General features: G+C 46.7%; 1 protein-coding gene across 4 annotated transcripts in view; it reads left to right on the plus strand.

Annotated features, from left to right (window-relative positions):
• LOC146855927 (uncharacterized) overlaps positions 1-16,349 on the plus strand; it is a 651,622-nt gene that overhangs the window by 471,915 nt on the left and 163,358 nt on the right. For all 4 annotated transcript variants that reach the window (XM_085653872.1, XM_085653873.1, XM_085653876.1 and 1 more), the window contains one exon: positions 8,191-8,385. In XM_085653872.1, the coding sequence (XP_085509998.1) occupies positions 8,191-8,385 (195 nt within the window). The remainder of the gene's footprint in view (positions 1-8,190; positions 8,386-16,349) is intronic.

Below are 16,349 nucleotides of genomic sequence, written 5' to 3' on the forward strand. Positions count from 1 at the left end.
TACTGGTGACCGCCATTAGTATATGGATGTGTATGTGTATATATATATATATATATATATATATAATCACATTCACCAAGAGCTCTCTTTTACCTCGTTGTAATGAAAGCACAGGCCACAAACTCCTCTTAATACTTCCGCTTTTATAACGAAACGGTCTGCGGCATTAACCTTTAGTGCAAACCCCCTGGTGTCACGTGATCAGTTAATTCATGGACATTGTAAACAGACTGACATAATACAATCATGAATAATCAAATGTAAACATTGTCATGCATAAAACTACTTGTTTAAATACAATCATGAGTTAATACACATTTATACTACACCTAGATTAAAAATGGTTCTTTTCCTTTCTTATACCACAGTTAAGAGACTCTATACTCTGCTTATCTTACTAGGGAACTGTATGAATTTAAAACTTCCTGCCTGAATGCATTAATACAGTTTGTTCCCATATTTAACACTGTGCATTGTCAGATACGCCTTTCCTGTTGGTACATTAAAACAACCATATTTCATTTATGAGAAGTCTAAAATGTGAGTCTTAGCAGCATTGTGTGTGCAAATTACACCTGATAGTCCTAGATAAAGTGCTTGAGTGCTAGCTAGATTTCATATTAGTGCATATTGCTTAAAAAGTGCCTGGTGAGTCTAGTTCAAACATGAGCTTGTGCAAAATCTACTTTTGTTAAAAGGTTTTTTCCGTTTTTACACACTCTAAAAAAGAAATTGATTGTTTCTAGTTATTTCACACCCCACCTGAGACCTGCATGGCTCCCCGTCAACCAGAGGATAACCTTCAAGCTCCTCACCCACGCACACAAAGCACTCCACAACACTGGACCAGCGAACCTCAACAGCCGACTCAGCTGCTACACCCCTACACACCAGCTCTGCTCCGCTGACCACGCCCTCGCCACTATCCCCCGCATCCGAAGAGTGACCGCCAGTGGCAGATCATTCTCCCACCTCGCTGCCAAGACATGGAACACCCTCCCCCCAACGGCAACGTAGAAGAGGATTATGCTGAGCTAAATGTATCATGTTGGTGGCAAGAAAGGGAGATGAGAGGTGTTGTATTCCTCCTACACACTTGTGGCGTGGCATTGGGAATTGTGGCCGCGATCTGGAAACAACATTAACAGAAGCGCGATTAATTTAGATATTACATCAGCGGCTGCAGTGCTGAAAGGAATGGATGAATTGCAACATCACGCACTGCAGCCCATCTCATACATTCAAATTTAATATGGTGCATTCTTGGTACTGAAGGACCCCGGGACCACTAAACCATGTGGACCTGGCAACAGCTGGGGTTAATTGAAATTGTTTGCCCATCGATGAATAAGGCTAAGTGGAGGCCAAATGCGTTGGGTGCTGCTGCCCCCTCTATGTCAATAAAGTACTTATGTACAAAAGTGGAGTTCCGGTGTCGTGCTTTTGGATGGATAGATAATCTATCTACGACCACCTGGTTGGGGCAGGTGGACCGTAATGGTCTACTTTGTCACTCCTCCTGTTGGGCTGTGCCTCAGATGTGGTACTCCGTGCACTTGGTGAGCTTCTTCCTCGCTCTTGCTGAGGAACGAAGGCTGGTTCTGCAGGGTTGCTGCTGTAGTCAAATGGCCTCTATTCCTCCCAGTTGTAATGACAGGTGGTCACCAGGAGGTGCGTGGCCTCCTCCGCTCACATCATGGCTTCAATACTTCGAAGCTTCAGTCCTGACTGTGATGAGGGAGGCAGGGAGCTCCTCCCTCTACTGCATGTACTTGGATTGCCTGGAGAAAAAACAGTGCAGATCTGTTCTCCCAGCACTTTGGGGAGTTGATTGAGGCCAGGAGCCTTTCACTCTGCCTCATCTCTCCCACACAGACCACCCTCTCTCAGCAGGCCCCTATGCACAGGCGCAGCGGGATCTTTCCCCATGTGTGGGAGTTCAAGAGTCTTGCCTCTCCACGGGCTGCCTTGCTGGCATGTTTCTCCCATCTTGCAGGGCCTCGCCAGAGAATGTCCTCGTGCTTTCTCCTCACAGCCATGGAGCTGTGCTCTCGTGGGGCCGAAATGCCTTGCAGTGTCCCTCTGCTGCCTGATCTGACCACACGATGCATCCTGGTAGTCTGCTCTCATGCAGAACACTGCGGGTCTCACCCAGGGCCAGACTGGCCGTAGTGGGCATCAGGCGTTTGCCCATGAGGCTGGAAGGGTGGGGAAAGGTTCTGGAGCATTGGGGGCCGGTTTTGCTACTGGGTGTCTGTTTTGCAGTGATGCTGCAATATCACCCCCGTAACAAAAGCAGCAGTGCTGGGGACCGGTGCCTAATGCTTCCCCCCCCCCCCCCCCCCTCTGCACAACCTCCCCAGGGGTTGGAGCCAGCCCAACAAAGTTGCCAGGGCTGCTTTGGGTTCACAGTCCAGCTATGGGCTCACCCTCCGGTAGGGATTCCAGAGTACATCGTAGGGATTGTGTCTGTGTACAGCATAGACAACCATCCTTATGGCCAATGTAAAGTCGTGGACCCTAGGTCTACATACTAAATAAACAACACAGGCACCAGTGGTATGGGTGTACAAATGGCCTAAGGCTCATGCACCTGGACCATTGTATTACCAGGGTCACCTAGCTGGTGATGCATTTGATGGATGAGTATAGGTGGGTGCAAGTGCAACCTGAAAGGAAGGGCTGCCTCGTTGCGTGTCCAGCGGACAATACAGGTAGGAGGATGAGGCTGTATTCAAAGCACGCTTCCAATTTTTTTTTTTTTTGCCTGGGTGAGGGGATGTCAGACGTAATGGCGTGCGCACATTTACTGCACTGAGCACATAATGCCTGCTCTGTTGTATTCTTTTTATGTACCTGTTCTGTGTGTGGTATGGGGGAAGCTTTGACTGCTGCTGCCATGCCACATCGTTTATTTGTGTTAGAGAAATTTGCATTGCCTCTTCAACCTAATCTGCTTGTGGTGTTGACATTTTCACTGCTGTTGCTCATCTTGTATGTGTACTGTTGGTGACAAACTTGCTCTACTACTAAACAAGCTGAACATGTTCTGAGGTGGGTCTAGTATCCGCAAGTCTTGTCCCCTATTGAACAAACCGGAACAGGTTACATATAGTAAGGAACCCCCGCAACGAGTTCCGAGTTGGTGAACGAGGGTAGGTCATCCACAGTGTCGCTCCTAACCAAACTAAGTACGGCATAGCCGACTCCATATAATATAGATGGAGAACCATTTATATTAAACAAACAGTGGTCAAATTGACCGGCCTCATTGATTTTTCAGCATACAAACATCGTGCCGATGTGCTCCACTCAAGGAGCCATGAATATTACCCGATTAGGGTAAGTTATTAAATGTGATGGACTTTTAAGAATGTATGTTATGTTCTTCATGTGGTGTTAAATTCACTTTTCTGAATATATGGGACACATTTTGATCAAACACAGAGCATGCTATTAGTGTCGATAACAAAACATGCAATTGGTGTAAAAAATAAGTGTTATTTTGTATTTAATTTGTCACCTACAATATTGCAACAAATGAATGCAACTTTTAATACTTACTGTGTCTCTTCATAGTACAGGTCATCGTTCAAATACTTTTCTTAAAAACTAATGCCAAAACTAAGGTATGTGTTGTTGGAATTGGTTTTATTAACCTATATATTGAAACTCCAATCGCTAAGTAGATTAGGTAAATATCGGTCCTGAAGAATAGCTACCAGATCATTGTTATGACTAAACTAAAGCTTGAAACATGTTGACCTACAGCGATCTAAGACTAAATTCTAATAGATAACACCACGTATTTTAATATAGGTAAGATAACTTGTTTAAGTTTTTCCTGGGAAGTACTTCTCATCATATTTTTAACTCGACACTTCTTATACTTAAACACCAATCTACTTTTTAGCCCCCCACATCCGCACTTCACCAAACAGCGGACGAAAAGATCTCCGGTAAATTGAGGGTGGCCATCTGGCATTGCAGCGCCGGCCCGACGTGAAGTGAACGCCTAATCATAAAGCCATGACCCCTATCTAGGTGTGAGGGCATTTATTCCTGCAGAGTCACGCTCCCAGCACACCTTGTGGAATGGTCATTTGACCTGCACAGACCCACATACTTCACCAGGAACTGCATACCCCTTATTCCTCATCCGTTTAAACTGCCACAGCCCACAAATTCCATATTCTGAGGCGTGCTTGCATTGTTAGTGCCTGTGCTGTACCGCTCGTACGCGTTTCGGGCTCTTGCTCTGCACTTTCGAGGACAGTAGTAGGTGTGTTTAAAGAAGGCTCGGTCTGCTGTATGAGACGCTTGCTCTGCTGTATGAGACGCTTGCCCTGCTGTATGAGACGCTTGCCCTGCTGTATGAGACGCTTGCCCTGCTGTATGAGACGCTTGAGACGCTTGCCCTGCTGTATGAGACGCTTGCCCTGCTGTATGAGACGCTTGCCCTGCTGTATGAGACGCTTGCCCTGCTGTATGAGACGCTTGCCCTGCTGTATGAGACGCTTGCCCTGCTGTATGAGACGCTTGCCCTGCTGTATGAGACGCTTGCCCTGCTGTATGAGACGCTTGCCCTGCTGTATGAGATGTTTGCCCTGTTGTATGAAACGTTTGCCCTGTTGCACCCCATGTTGTGCTACTTCTGTGTGAGCGGAATTTACCATTGTGCACCACATTAGTTTTACGAGTTTCTAAATATTAAAAATGCATTTTAGTCATGAAAAAACACCGTGATTGGCACCACCTCGTGGTATGGCCACCTAAGCGTGCTCGTTATTATGAAGATGGCAGGCTTGCTTGTAATTAAAAATATATAAACAAATATGAGAGAGGGTCCTGGCAAGAGCGGCCACTATGTATACTGCTCCGTCTCCAACCTTCCCCCCCTTTTGACAGGCCGGACTTTAGCTATTCCTGTAATTGAGTTTACTCAACTCCACTCTAAGCACGTGAGGCCAGCAGCATTATATTAATAAAAGGGCCTGAACATATTTAATTCTGCCCACTGAAAATAGCCACACCTCACCTACAGCTAGACCAGGTATAACCAAGTGAAGTAGAACCCCCAGTGTGCATAAAATGAAGCCCCCCACAGGGGTACACAAACCCTGTACCGCTGCAGCCCTACATCTAACCGAATCTCCTCAGTCATTACATGATTACAAGGCATCTCTCCATCTCCATGGCCATCTAGCTTCGAGCATGACTGGGCTCACTGTGGACCAGGAAGTAACTGGACCTGGGGCTGCCTAGAAGGAACCAACCCTATTGAACTGTAAGTTTTCCTATTGACAGGGCCCTCCTCTCTCCTCGCCCAGCACACGGCTGGATTCCTTGCATGTATTGTTTGTTGCATTAGAGGGGGTGAGTCTGGGCCTTGCATGAGCTAAAGTGGTCTTCCCGCCTCCACGAGCTGCTTGTGTGGTTCATTTACAAGTTAATGTACTGGCTCTGGTCAGTCTGGGTATATAAAGGAGGAAAAGGCAGAGCCAGCTGGAATGTCTTTCTATCATAGCTCTGACTCTATGGATTTGGAACTATCAGGGGAACTAGCCAAGCATCTCAACTCATGCTAGGCCTGGACCAGTGCAAAAAGAAACCAGCAAGATGCCAGCCCTCTCGAAGCAACTTTAAGCCACAACAAGCTTGCATGGAACCCATTCAGATTTACGTCCGTCTCCCTAACCAGTTAGGCACGATTGTCACCCCTATGACAAAAGTGTCACTAGGACATGTGACCTGCTTCCAAGAATTCAGTTTGGGCAAGGTTAGCGATTTTCAGAGCAATGTAAAGTTGTACAGCGGTCTTTCAAATATGTAGGAAGAATTGAATGAACCCAAGTGCAGTGATAGGATTTCAAGGTAAGGGAATGGTCGGTAACATTGAGAGCTGAAGTAATTCCAGCCGACACGGGGAAGCATTCGAAGTGTTTTTTTTCTTCTATTTGACATGCCAAATTTGGATATATAAGGTAAAACTGCCATAGTAAGAGGATGCTGTCCTTAGGGAGAAGTATTGATTGTGAAAATGGGTTGTTGTCTCAGTACACTTTCTGTAAGTCCAGTGATACATGAGAGAAGGATAGCAAAATAAAGGATTTTTTTTTTTTTTTGTTTAAAGCTTTATAGAACATTATATGCAAATATTATATATCGCATAATCGAGGTTTACAATGGATATCTTGTTATAATATAATATAGTATTCTAAAAGAACAAGGGTCCCTACAACCAAAAGCTACCCATTAAATAATTCAATAAGTTTCAGCATGACACAATGTCTATGCCAGCAAGAAAAAACACATTTATTAACTAATAAAACAAGTGGTGGGCAGACTCCAGAAAAGCAGAAAACATAAAATCCATATAGAGTAACTCAGGAAGTTATATGTGACATAACTCAGAATTATGGGGCTTATTATGATGGCGGTCTGTCAGACGACTGACTGCCATCGCACCGGGAATGGGACCACCCAACAAGGAATCAGATGTCTCACCTGCCGTATTTAGACAGGACCTCCAGCAAGGTGGTCTAAATGTGCTCAAAAACACTGCGGCTTGTGCTTCGGCCTTGGAAAAGGACTGCAGCAATATCTGCAGTGTTCTTGAGCACTTTGTGCACATCCATGCACCGTGTGCCAGGCGCCATGTGGTGGCTGGTACATGGATGTTTTGGTGGGGTACCTCATTTGATCCCTTGACCACTTAGTGGCCCACGGGGGCGGAGCCACTGCTTGGGGCCCCCCCAAAAGTCCCTATCTGTCTGCCTTTATATAGCAGTGGGACACTGTAATCCCTACAGCGCTGCCCTTCACTGTAGGGATTACAGTCCGACCGCCTTCCCGACAGGCTCCTAGAGCCTGTCGGAGTCGACAGTCTTTTCCAGAACCACTGCAGTCAGACCACTGGTATCGTAATCCGGTGGTCGGACCGCTGCCCTGGATGTCGGGCTGGCAGTCTGCCCAACATCATAATGAGGACCCTATATTCCTTGTCACAATGAGCATACAGCAACAAATCAGTCCTTTACAGGATTGTATATACAGTAAAGGGTTGAGTCTGGAACAGTGCAGATTGACCCTGTTTAATCGCCTGAAGATGCAGACAGTTCAGGTGTGTCTTCCCGCATTGTTCAAGCACTTTCTATAGTAGTACTCTGCTGCTCTAACCAGCCCAGTGGCTCTGTTCACATGCTCAGAGATGCAGACCACTCCGGCATGTCTTCCCGCATCCTGCATTCCACAGCAGGTGCATTGCGACCTCAACCTTCACATGCTCCTCATTCTTGACCCACTCCCGGTTCATGCTTAACACTGTCCCAGACTCTTGCTAAAGATCTAAATCCACCAGCCACTTGCCCCAGTTCCCACTACTAAATGCGCCTTGGATCACATGACCCTTACCACTTCAGCTATTGCCCTATAGCAGCCCAAGGCGATATCTTCACCATGGTGGGATTGGTCCCATTGTACTCTCTTGGGACACCAGTTTCCCTCCATTCTTGTGACAACCCTAGGTTTCACCTCCTTTACAGCATCCTCTCAGGCATCGGATTGTATTGTCCTGATGATGATCCACGTATTACTATAGGATCGAAACGTCGACGACTTTGGCACACTGATCCTTTGCTGTATATACAATCCTGTATAGGGTTGATTTGTTGTTATATGCTCTTTGTGACGTCCCATATAGCTGTTTGAGTTTCTCTGATTTTTCGGTCTCCCTTGACTCCGCCCACTGCCTGCTTTATTTGTTAATAAATGTGGTTTTACTTGCTTTTATAGACATTGTGTCATGCTGAAACTTATTGAATATGTGACTGTCGGATGTAGGCACCCTTATTTCTTTAGAATATTTGTACCCCTTGTCCCTGTATATCCTCGGGTTTCCCTTGTTTTGTAGGAAAATGTAATATAGAGCATTTAGAATGATGCAAATGGGAGACTGAATGGGCACTGCTTAGAACCGCATTGTTACCTGGGCAGGAAATACTATAAAGCATACCACTTTGTACTGGTAAGACAGTCTATTCTTGTGTGGATTGTGTTTGAAAATAGACATTGATCCGTTTTTTGTCTAGTGACTTTCAAAGCACTAGTGAAATGCAAAGCACCGTCTTTTCTCTACTCGAGTTCTCTTGGAAAAGAACTGCTATGTAAATCTTCTCCTGTCTTCTTTAGGTCGGACGACGACATCAACAAATCAAGATGGAGTCCCATCCGCACAAGGCACCTCCGGAAGCAAGGGTTCCAACCTGGACACCACACCAAAGGCGGATGCCAAAAGGCCTGTAGCAGTCACAATTCCTCCTTTCACTGCTAAAAAAACTGGAAAACGGCTCACACTCAGTGCTCAACCAAAGGAACATTTTTGGGGTACACATTTTTAACATTTGAAATGTGATTTAAAGAAAACACAATATTTTATTTGAGCTGTTTTACTTTTTCGCAGTATTTGATAATGATGTTTATTTTATAACATTCCTAATGAGTATGGTCCGCTGTTTCTACATGTCAGGTGTTGTATTTGATATTCACAGCTGAGACAGAGAAAAATTATCTTGCCAATGAGAACTCTACATTTTTTTGCATGTGTTTGGAAGAGCTGTACTTTGGAGGGGCCCTCAGTGCGAAGGGTGCTGCCCAGAGGTTGTGCCGTAAAGCTACAAAATTATTTTAATAATGGTTACAAATTCCTGGATATATTCTACCATTTTTAAAAATAAAAATAAATAACCATAGATGGTATCTACCCTGTGCTGTACCACACTCCCCCTAGATCTCACCTGTCTGAACCCCACTTTGAAACTGTACTGTTAGGTCCTTTCCATTTATTCCAAACTTTCCCCAAATCCCACCTTCTGTGTAGCTCCAGTGGTAATATACAGACCCTTTGTAATGGTAGCCCACTCATGTAATGTAGAAACCATTCTATTATTGGATGCTTCTTCAAGGGCACAGCATCCAATAATAGAGGGAGGCCAATCTTCACTTTTTACTATGACAGTAACTACATACAGTTAGAGGTGCCTCTCTTCAGCATAGCGAGCGCCCCTATAACCACTGCAGGACGCACAGTGGAAAATAAGTCTTTCGACCGTTGAGAGAAGCTCTGCGCTGGCCTCCTGTGTCAGTATATGCAGACCTTTGAATGGACTCCTACTCATCTACTTATTGTGTACCTCTTCAGAAGGTTACTCCTGGTGGTGGTATTTTGTAGACTTACCAACTGAGAGGCAATTTCCGTGGTGGAGCCTGCCCTTGCATTTCATAATGTTTCCCAAAAGACGTTTGGTCGTTTGCTCGTCAATTACCAGACCCTCAATATAATCCAGTCTTTGGACGACTAGGTTCCAGAAATTACGAACGTGGGGGCAGTCCCATTCCATGTGGAGGAAGGCAGCCAGGCCACCCTGAACATCTGGGACATCCATCCATCTTAGTAGGGTCTATTTTGGGTAACAGGACCAGAGTAAATGGCTGGGCGAAGTGTTCTTTGACCGTTGCATGCTCATGGGCTGCGCAGTGTCCTGCGTGTACTTCGAGGCCTTCAGCTCATTCCTCCAGTGGGCGCTTTCCTGGACTTACGACATCGAAGGAGTGACACACTACCTGGATGACTTCCTGTTCATAGGGGGTTTAGGGACCCAGGAGTGTAGTGAGGGATTGCAGTGTTTCCAAGATCTGGAGGGGCATCTGGGGGACCCCTTGGCACCGGGTAAAACCGAAGGTCCGGCCCAGGTTCTCACGTTTTTGGGTATCGAGCTGGACACCATCGAGGGCGAGTCCAGGCTCCCTGCCGAGAAGGTGAAGGATCTGCGGCAGAATATCCGCTACTGGGCAAGGACAAGGACACCCTGGGCGCGGTCCAGAATCTCCTTGGAAAACTGAATTTTGCCGCAAGAGTTATCCCAGCTGGGAGAGTATTTTCCAGAAGGCTAGCTAGAGCTACTGCCAAGGTACATAAGAAACATCACCTGGTGAGGCTAGGCAGTGGACTGAAGGAGGGCTTATCAATGTGGTTTGAGTTCCTACTCGACTTCAATGGGACAGTCATATGGAGAGCCCCCTGGGCAGGCAGCCCTGAACTGTACCTCTTCACAGGCGCTTCAGGGAGAGAGGGTTTCGGTGCCATAATGGGGGAGGAATGGTGTGCCCAGAAGTGGCCTAATGCATGGCGGCAGCGTAAGATAACCTCGAACATATCGGTACTCGTGCTGTTCCCCATTGTGATTGCCCTGCATTTGTGGCCCAAAGCGTTGGCGGACAGGAAGGTAATTTTCTGGTCCGACAACATGGCGGTGGTGCAGGCAATCAATGGCCAGACAGCAAGGTGCCCCCTGGTGCTGTGCATATTGAGAGAATTGGTCAGGGCCGGTTTGTGCAGTAACATAGAGTTTAGGGCTAGGCACATCGAAAGGGTCAAAAATGTGGCACCTGATGCTCTCTCTCGTTTTTAGTGGCTCCATTTCCGGGAGGCCTGGCCGCGAGAGCGGAGATGACACCCTGTTGGAGGGAGATTTATTAAGGGTCAAGAGGGCAGGGGGCTGAGCATAGGGCTCTGGAAACCTTCACCGTATGATCGGGGGAGTGAGTTAGGGACAAAAGGGGCACCTTAATTTGAGCCGGGGTGTCTGGGAACGCTCGCTCTAACAATGAAGGAAACAGACATGTGAGCCATGAAAACTGATACAGAGAGTTTTAACAGTTTTTAATTAAGAAGGTGCAACTTCAAAAACTGCAAGACAAAGGCATAAAAATACAAAATACAGAATCCAGACAGTCACATGGGTTAGCTGGTATTTCTGTATTTAAACTATTGTACTGTCAGAGAGAGAGAGAGAGAGAGAGAGAGAGAGAGAGAATAAACCTCAAAGACACATTTATTAATGCATTATGAAAAACATAAGTTAAATCAAGGAAAATGTTCTCAGAATGCAAAACACACTTGCTGTAAAATACTGAGAATACTCGCGTACCTACCTAAAACCTAAAAGAAAGCAGCTTTGCAAATGTAATAGAAGTATGAAATGCTCAATAAGAAAACACCAATTTAGGAACAAAATAGCATACATAGCATATACAGCAAATATATTGGCAAGTTAAATTGCATCTTTAAACAAAAAACAAGAGCTCTTGGGAAGCACCCACACCCGCCTGCCATCTACTAACAGACGGGTGGGGTAGTCTGCCGAGGACTGTCAGCTCCCTTTTTATACATGTTAAGGCTATGAGAAGCGCCTACAATAACGTCCTCTCACGCCACTTCTACCTACGTCAGTCTACCCTAAAAGCTTGGTCTGTAACTTTTATCAGACGTGTCATCGCTATCCCACTAAATGCGGAACGTAGAATACGTGAAAAGGTCATTTTCTCAGACCAAGCGCTCGTCGTAAATTGCATAGGGCAAGCAGAAAATATGTAATGCAAAGGAATAAAATATACATATATGGATATGTGTCTTGGTTATTCATCACCCCAGCTTGACGCGGCTGCGGTGGGAACTTCTATATTTCTCATGTACAGACCCAGGATGTGATGTGCCATATGTTGACAGAATAGAGAAACGGTGAACTCTGCACTAGTGAACTTCGCACACGGGTAGGGTGGGGGCACTTTAGTTTGGAGCAGGAGGCCTTGCTGAGAGAGGCTGGCAGGGATTTTGGTCAGACAAGCCTAGGGCCTGCTGTTCAGTAAAAATGGGTGCAGAACTCTGGTCAACTTAAAAAAAAAAAGGCCTACAGATCAGGCTGGCAGGGACTACGTAGGGGTTCATGCTGGCTGAGTGACAAGGATGGCTCAGGGTATTTGTTATATAGTAACACAGGACCCTCCGATCAATTTAACATGGCCTACAAATTAGGCTGGCAGGGCGAGGGTCTCATACCTCAGGTGTGGACGGAACGGGCCTGGGGTACCCTCTGATCAAAAATAGACCCTCTCTCAACCCTTCCCAGCACACCTATGGCACATCCTGCACTGGAGCAGCGGCTGAGATTGTTGAGTGAACGCTCCTTGGGACCAGGAAGAAGTACAAGGCCCATCTTGACACATTCCTAAGCATTACAGAGACTCTGAGCACAGGCTCGCTTGCCGTGGATCAGGCGTTTGTTTTATGGGCCAAAGATCAGGGGAATAGCCACTCGTGGGTCTTTGGCCACCTGGCGGCAGTGAGCCACGACACCAAGCTGAAGGGGGGGCAGAACCCAACCAAGTGCTTCTGGATCAGAGCAGCCCTCAAGGGATGGGCCAGAAAGGTGGTTAAGACCCCGGACTCTAGGGGCCCCATTGACTTTCATACCCTAAAGGAGATGCTAGATATAGTGACCCAGGTCACCCACTCGCAATTTGAAGCCAAGCTATTCTCGGCTTCCTTCTGCCTAGCTTTCTTTGGTGGGTTCAGGATGGGCAAATTGGTAGCCAGGTCAAAAACAGACGTGTCTGGTGCCGCCTTGAGCAACCAGGATGTTAAACTAACAGACAAGCTAGTGATACGTATCAGGAGATCCAAAACAGATCAGGCAGGGCATGGGGTGGATGTGGTTCTGGAACCGCTAGGAGACCCAAGGTATTGCCCAGTGGCCAGAGTTAGGGATTACATGTCCGTGCGCCTGGCGGCACAAGGGAACTTCCTGATACATGCAGACTTGGGTCTCCTGACTAAATTCCAGATCGACCCCATCATGGGCGCCTGCCTGGCTCGCTCGGGCCTTGCCTGCCCCGACAATAAGTATTTTAGCCACTCATTTAGAATTGGGGCGGCTACAGCGGCATTCAAGGTGGGCATGGAGCCAGAGGCCATAAAGAGGGTTGGGCACTGGCAATCGCGCTGTTTTGAGCGTTACATTCGCCCTTAAAGGCTCAGCGTGTAAATATATTATTGAGTGCCATGGTTTGTAGTGATTTTGATAGTGTGATTCAATAGATATTAAACAAGTTTGTAAAAGATGGGGTCCCTTTGTTCACTAGGTTACTGAGTGTGGGTGATCAGCCATTCATTCGTTGCCAGGATGGCTCAGTGGGTGGCACGCAGGAATTGGATGCGGGGGTTTGCGCAAACAGTTTGTGTGGATGGGCTTCCCTGGAATGAGATGGTGTAGCATCACTAGCAGACTAGAGCAACGACTGGCCCTAGGGGGCTCCCTCCCCAGTATCTTGGTGATCCACCTCGGGGGCAACAACCTTATTCTCATGGGGAGGAGGGCGCACTACTACAAACCATGAAGTCTTACTTGTGGGAAATCAGCAAACGCATGGCACAATGCCAACTCTGCTGGTCAGAAATAATCCCTCGCAGAAACTGGCACGGGGCCAGGTCCAGTGAGGCGGTGGAACATTCTCGTAAGAGGGTTTATGGTGCCATGCGTAAGTTCACAGACCAGAGGGGTCTGGGTTTCATCAGGCACGAGCTGATTCAGTCCAGAATCGAGGGATACTTTGAGAAGGACGGGGTCCACTTATCTCCTGTGGGGATGGACCTGTTCCTGCTGGACTTGCAGGAGGCACTGGAAATAGCAGGTTGCAAATAACATTATGGCTTGTGTGTGGAGGGGCTCTGGCGACGACTGGGGCCACCTCCAGAGCTGTGGCGGAGTTACAGGGTGATCTGGAAGCAGACTGGTACAGTAAGAGTAACTCTGCGGCAGACCGGTACAGTAAGGGTACCTCTGCGCGGAACAGTAGGGGTGCCAGAGCCAAAGACAAGGAGCCTCAGGGCAGGTTCCTGGAAAACCACGACGGCACCCCGTTAGTCCTTCGGGCTGTTGGGGGCCTGATCAACCGGGGGTTTGCCCTGCTACGCTCTGCCCTGGAAAGGGCGTGAGTAGAAGATATCAACGTGTCACGTGATCCGGAAGAGGATCATCAAAGCTAGCACTGACTGGGTGTCCCACAGTGCGGGCTCACCCGGCGGTCGGGGGCAGCATAGGTTGGAACAGCTGCCCGCCCTTGGATCGCCCGTAAGATAACCCACATATTGCATACTCTTGTATGGAATAAACCTGCAGCAATATTTTCCCAGAACAAAAGTTGTCTTGTGTATTTATTCATTCTTGCATGCTCAGACCGGGGGTGGGGGAAGTTGCCGATAATGGCACTATGTACCAACTTAAACAACGCATTACAGGCCCCTTCTTTCACCAGCGCACAAACACCCTTTCACTGTGCCTCCTCCAGCAGAGTACCAATTTCCTCCTCCCAGGCCTGTTAAGCCCGAAATACATTCCTCGGCTTATCAGCAATCATGGCCCTGTACAGGTGGGATATCAAATGTCTACCCCCACCAAACTCCAGTAGTATCCTAAACATGTCAGAGGAGATAGGGACCTCTAGGTATATAGGCCAGATATTCTGGACTATATCCAAAATAGTTGTGGATAGTAAGAACAGGCTCTGACCAACATCAAAGGCCTACTGAACTGCTTCAAACTAAATAAATGTAGACAAATCAACCAGTGTATAACAACCCCCACCCTCCAAGCAGTAGTATCCACTGTTATGGGCAACCACGCGAATGCTGGAAGATCCCAGAAGTTAAACTCTTGTGCGAAGAGGGCGTGTCTCAGCACCACTTTCACCTCTCGCTCCCATAACAAGGCGGTGTGCCTGATTATATACGGCACTGCAAAACTACCTCTTCCCCCACTGTGAAGCAGTTGTGGTAGTCTCAACACTCTGGAATTGTCAAGGAGAAGATTCTTCTCCCAATTCTCTCCCTCTGACAGCCAGTGGAGATGCTAGATAGTACAGCTCCAGGTCGGGAAGTGCCAGCCAGCCCACCCTCCTCTACGGGCAGACTAATAGAGTCCAGAGACACTCTGCTCCTTCCCCCCCCCCCCCACACACACCAGCATTGTCAGTAAGGAGTGTAATCGACTGAACACTGCTCGTGGCAGGATGTCTAAAGGGTGCTGGAGAGCGTATAGGCTGCGTGGCAAGAAGACCATCTTCGCTACTGCCACTCTTCCCACAAGGGACAGTGGGAATGTGTTCCAAAATTGCACTGATTTAGCTAAGCCTTCTACCGCACATTCAATATTGTATTGTTGTCTTTTCTGTGCTGAATGTGCCACCTGTATTCCCAGGTAACTGAACTGGTCAGTTTCCCAACACAATGACAAAGCCGGAAGTGCAGTCTGGTCCCATGTTGCCCTCTCACCTGAGGGGAACACCGGAGATTTGTCTGGGTTCATTCACAACTCTGAAATGTCCCCAAAAACCTACAGGCATTCCAATAGCAGTGGCAGCAATACCTTCGGGGTCGTCAGATCGAAGAGTGTGTTGTCCGCATAAATGGAAATTAAATGGTTCACTCCTCCCACTCTGATACCCCACTCTGCCATGTCTTGTCGGAGCGTTATGGCTAAGGGCTCCAATGCCAATGCAAACAGCAGGGGTGACCAAGGGCACCCATGCAGTGTTGCCCCTCCAGATCCTCAGGGGTGCAGAGCATAATCTAGGATGGACAAGTCTTTGACATTGCTAGAGTTTACAGGAGGCTTTTCCGGTGGGGTACTCCTCAGTTTGTTTAAATAAGGCAGGACAGTGATTTAAGATTTATGCTATAGACAGCTGCCGCAATAGTAAAGACTTTCCTAAAACGTTGATCAGGTACACAAGGAGAGCTAGATTTGATGTAGACAAGGCATTATCAGATAGTTAAAATATTAAAATTATGTTCCAGAGTAGCGAAAGGTTTTTCGAGTTAGTGAACGAAACAGGAGTGCTGAGGGATTCCATTTTGGAATAAATATACAAGAAATGTTAATTGCAAATCTCTTTGGAAATGGGTCTGATGTGGTAGTTTTGTTGCAAATAGGACCACTTAAATCTCGAGCAAAATCAAATAAGGCCTTGGACATCTTGGGAGTAGAGCCTATCCCCTCTTAAAAAAGTAAGAACTGCTGCAGATAAATTAGTTACATTGAGGTAGATGGTAAATTCAGAAAGGTATCCAACTTTTTTTATTGATCATAGATTTTACACCATAGACCTTCCTTCTGATGCCGGATATTGTTTACTAAAGACTTCTTTTAATTTGCTGCAATGTTATCCAATAGCAAATCTATGGTAAGGCCGAAATGAAGAAAGTTATTAACATGTACAATTCCCTTTTGTGTCCTCCTACTTTCTCTACTCCTAGACCAGACAAAGCAAATGCTTTTGTTTAATTTAGGAACTACCTATTTTCTATCAACACAATAGGATTTGCATACTCTAGTCTAGTCGATACTAGGTTGAAGAGTCGAAAACAAAAATTGAAAACATTTCAGTGAGAAACTTCAATTTAAAACCTTTAGGAGCATGTATACTTTATTAACGGAAAATGTTAAACATTTAGT

This window comes from Triturus cristatus, chromosome 4_1 (genome assembly GCF_964204655.1).
Source record: "Triturus cristatus chromosome 4_1, aTriCri1.1, whole genome shotgun sequence".
NCBI lineage: Eukaryota > Metazoa > Chordata > Amphibia > Caudata > Salamandridae > Triturus > Triturus cristatus.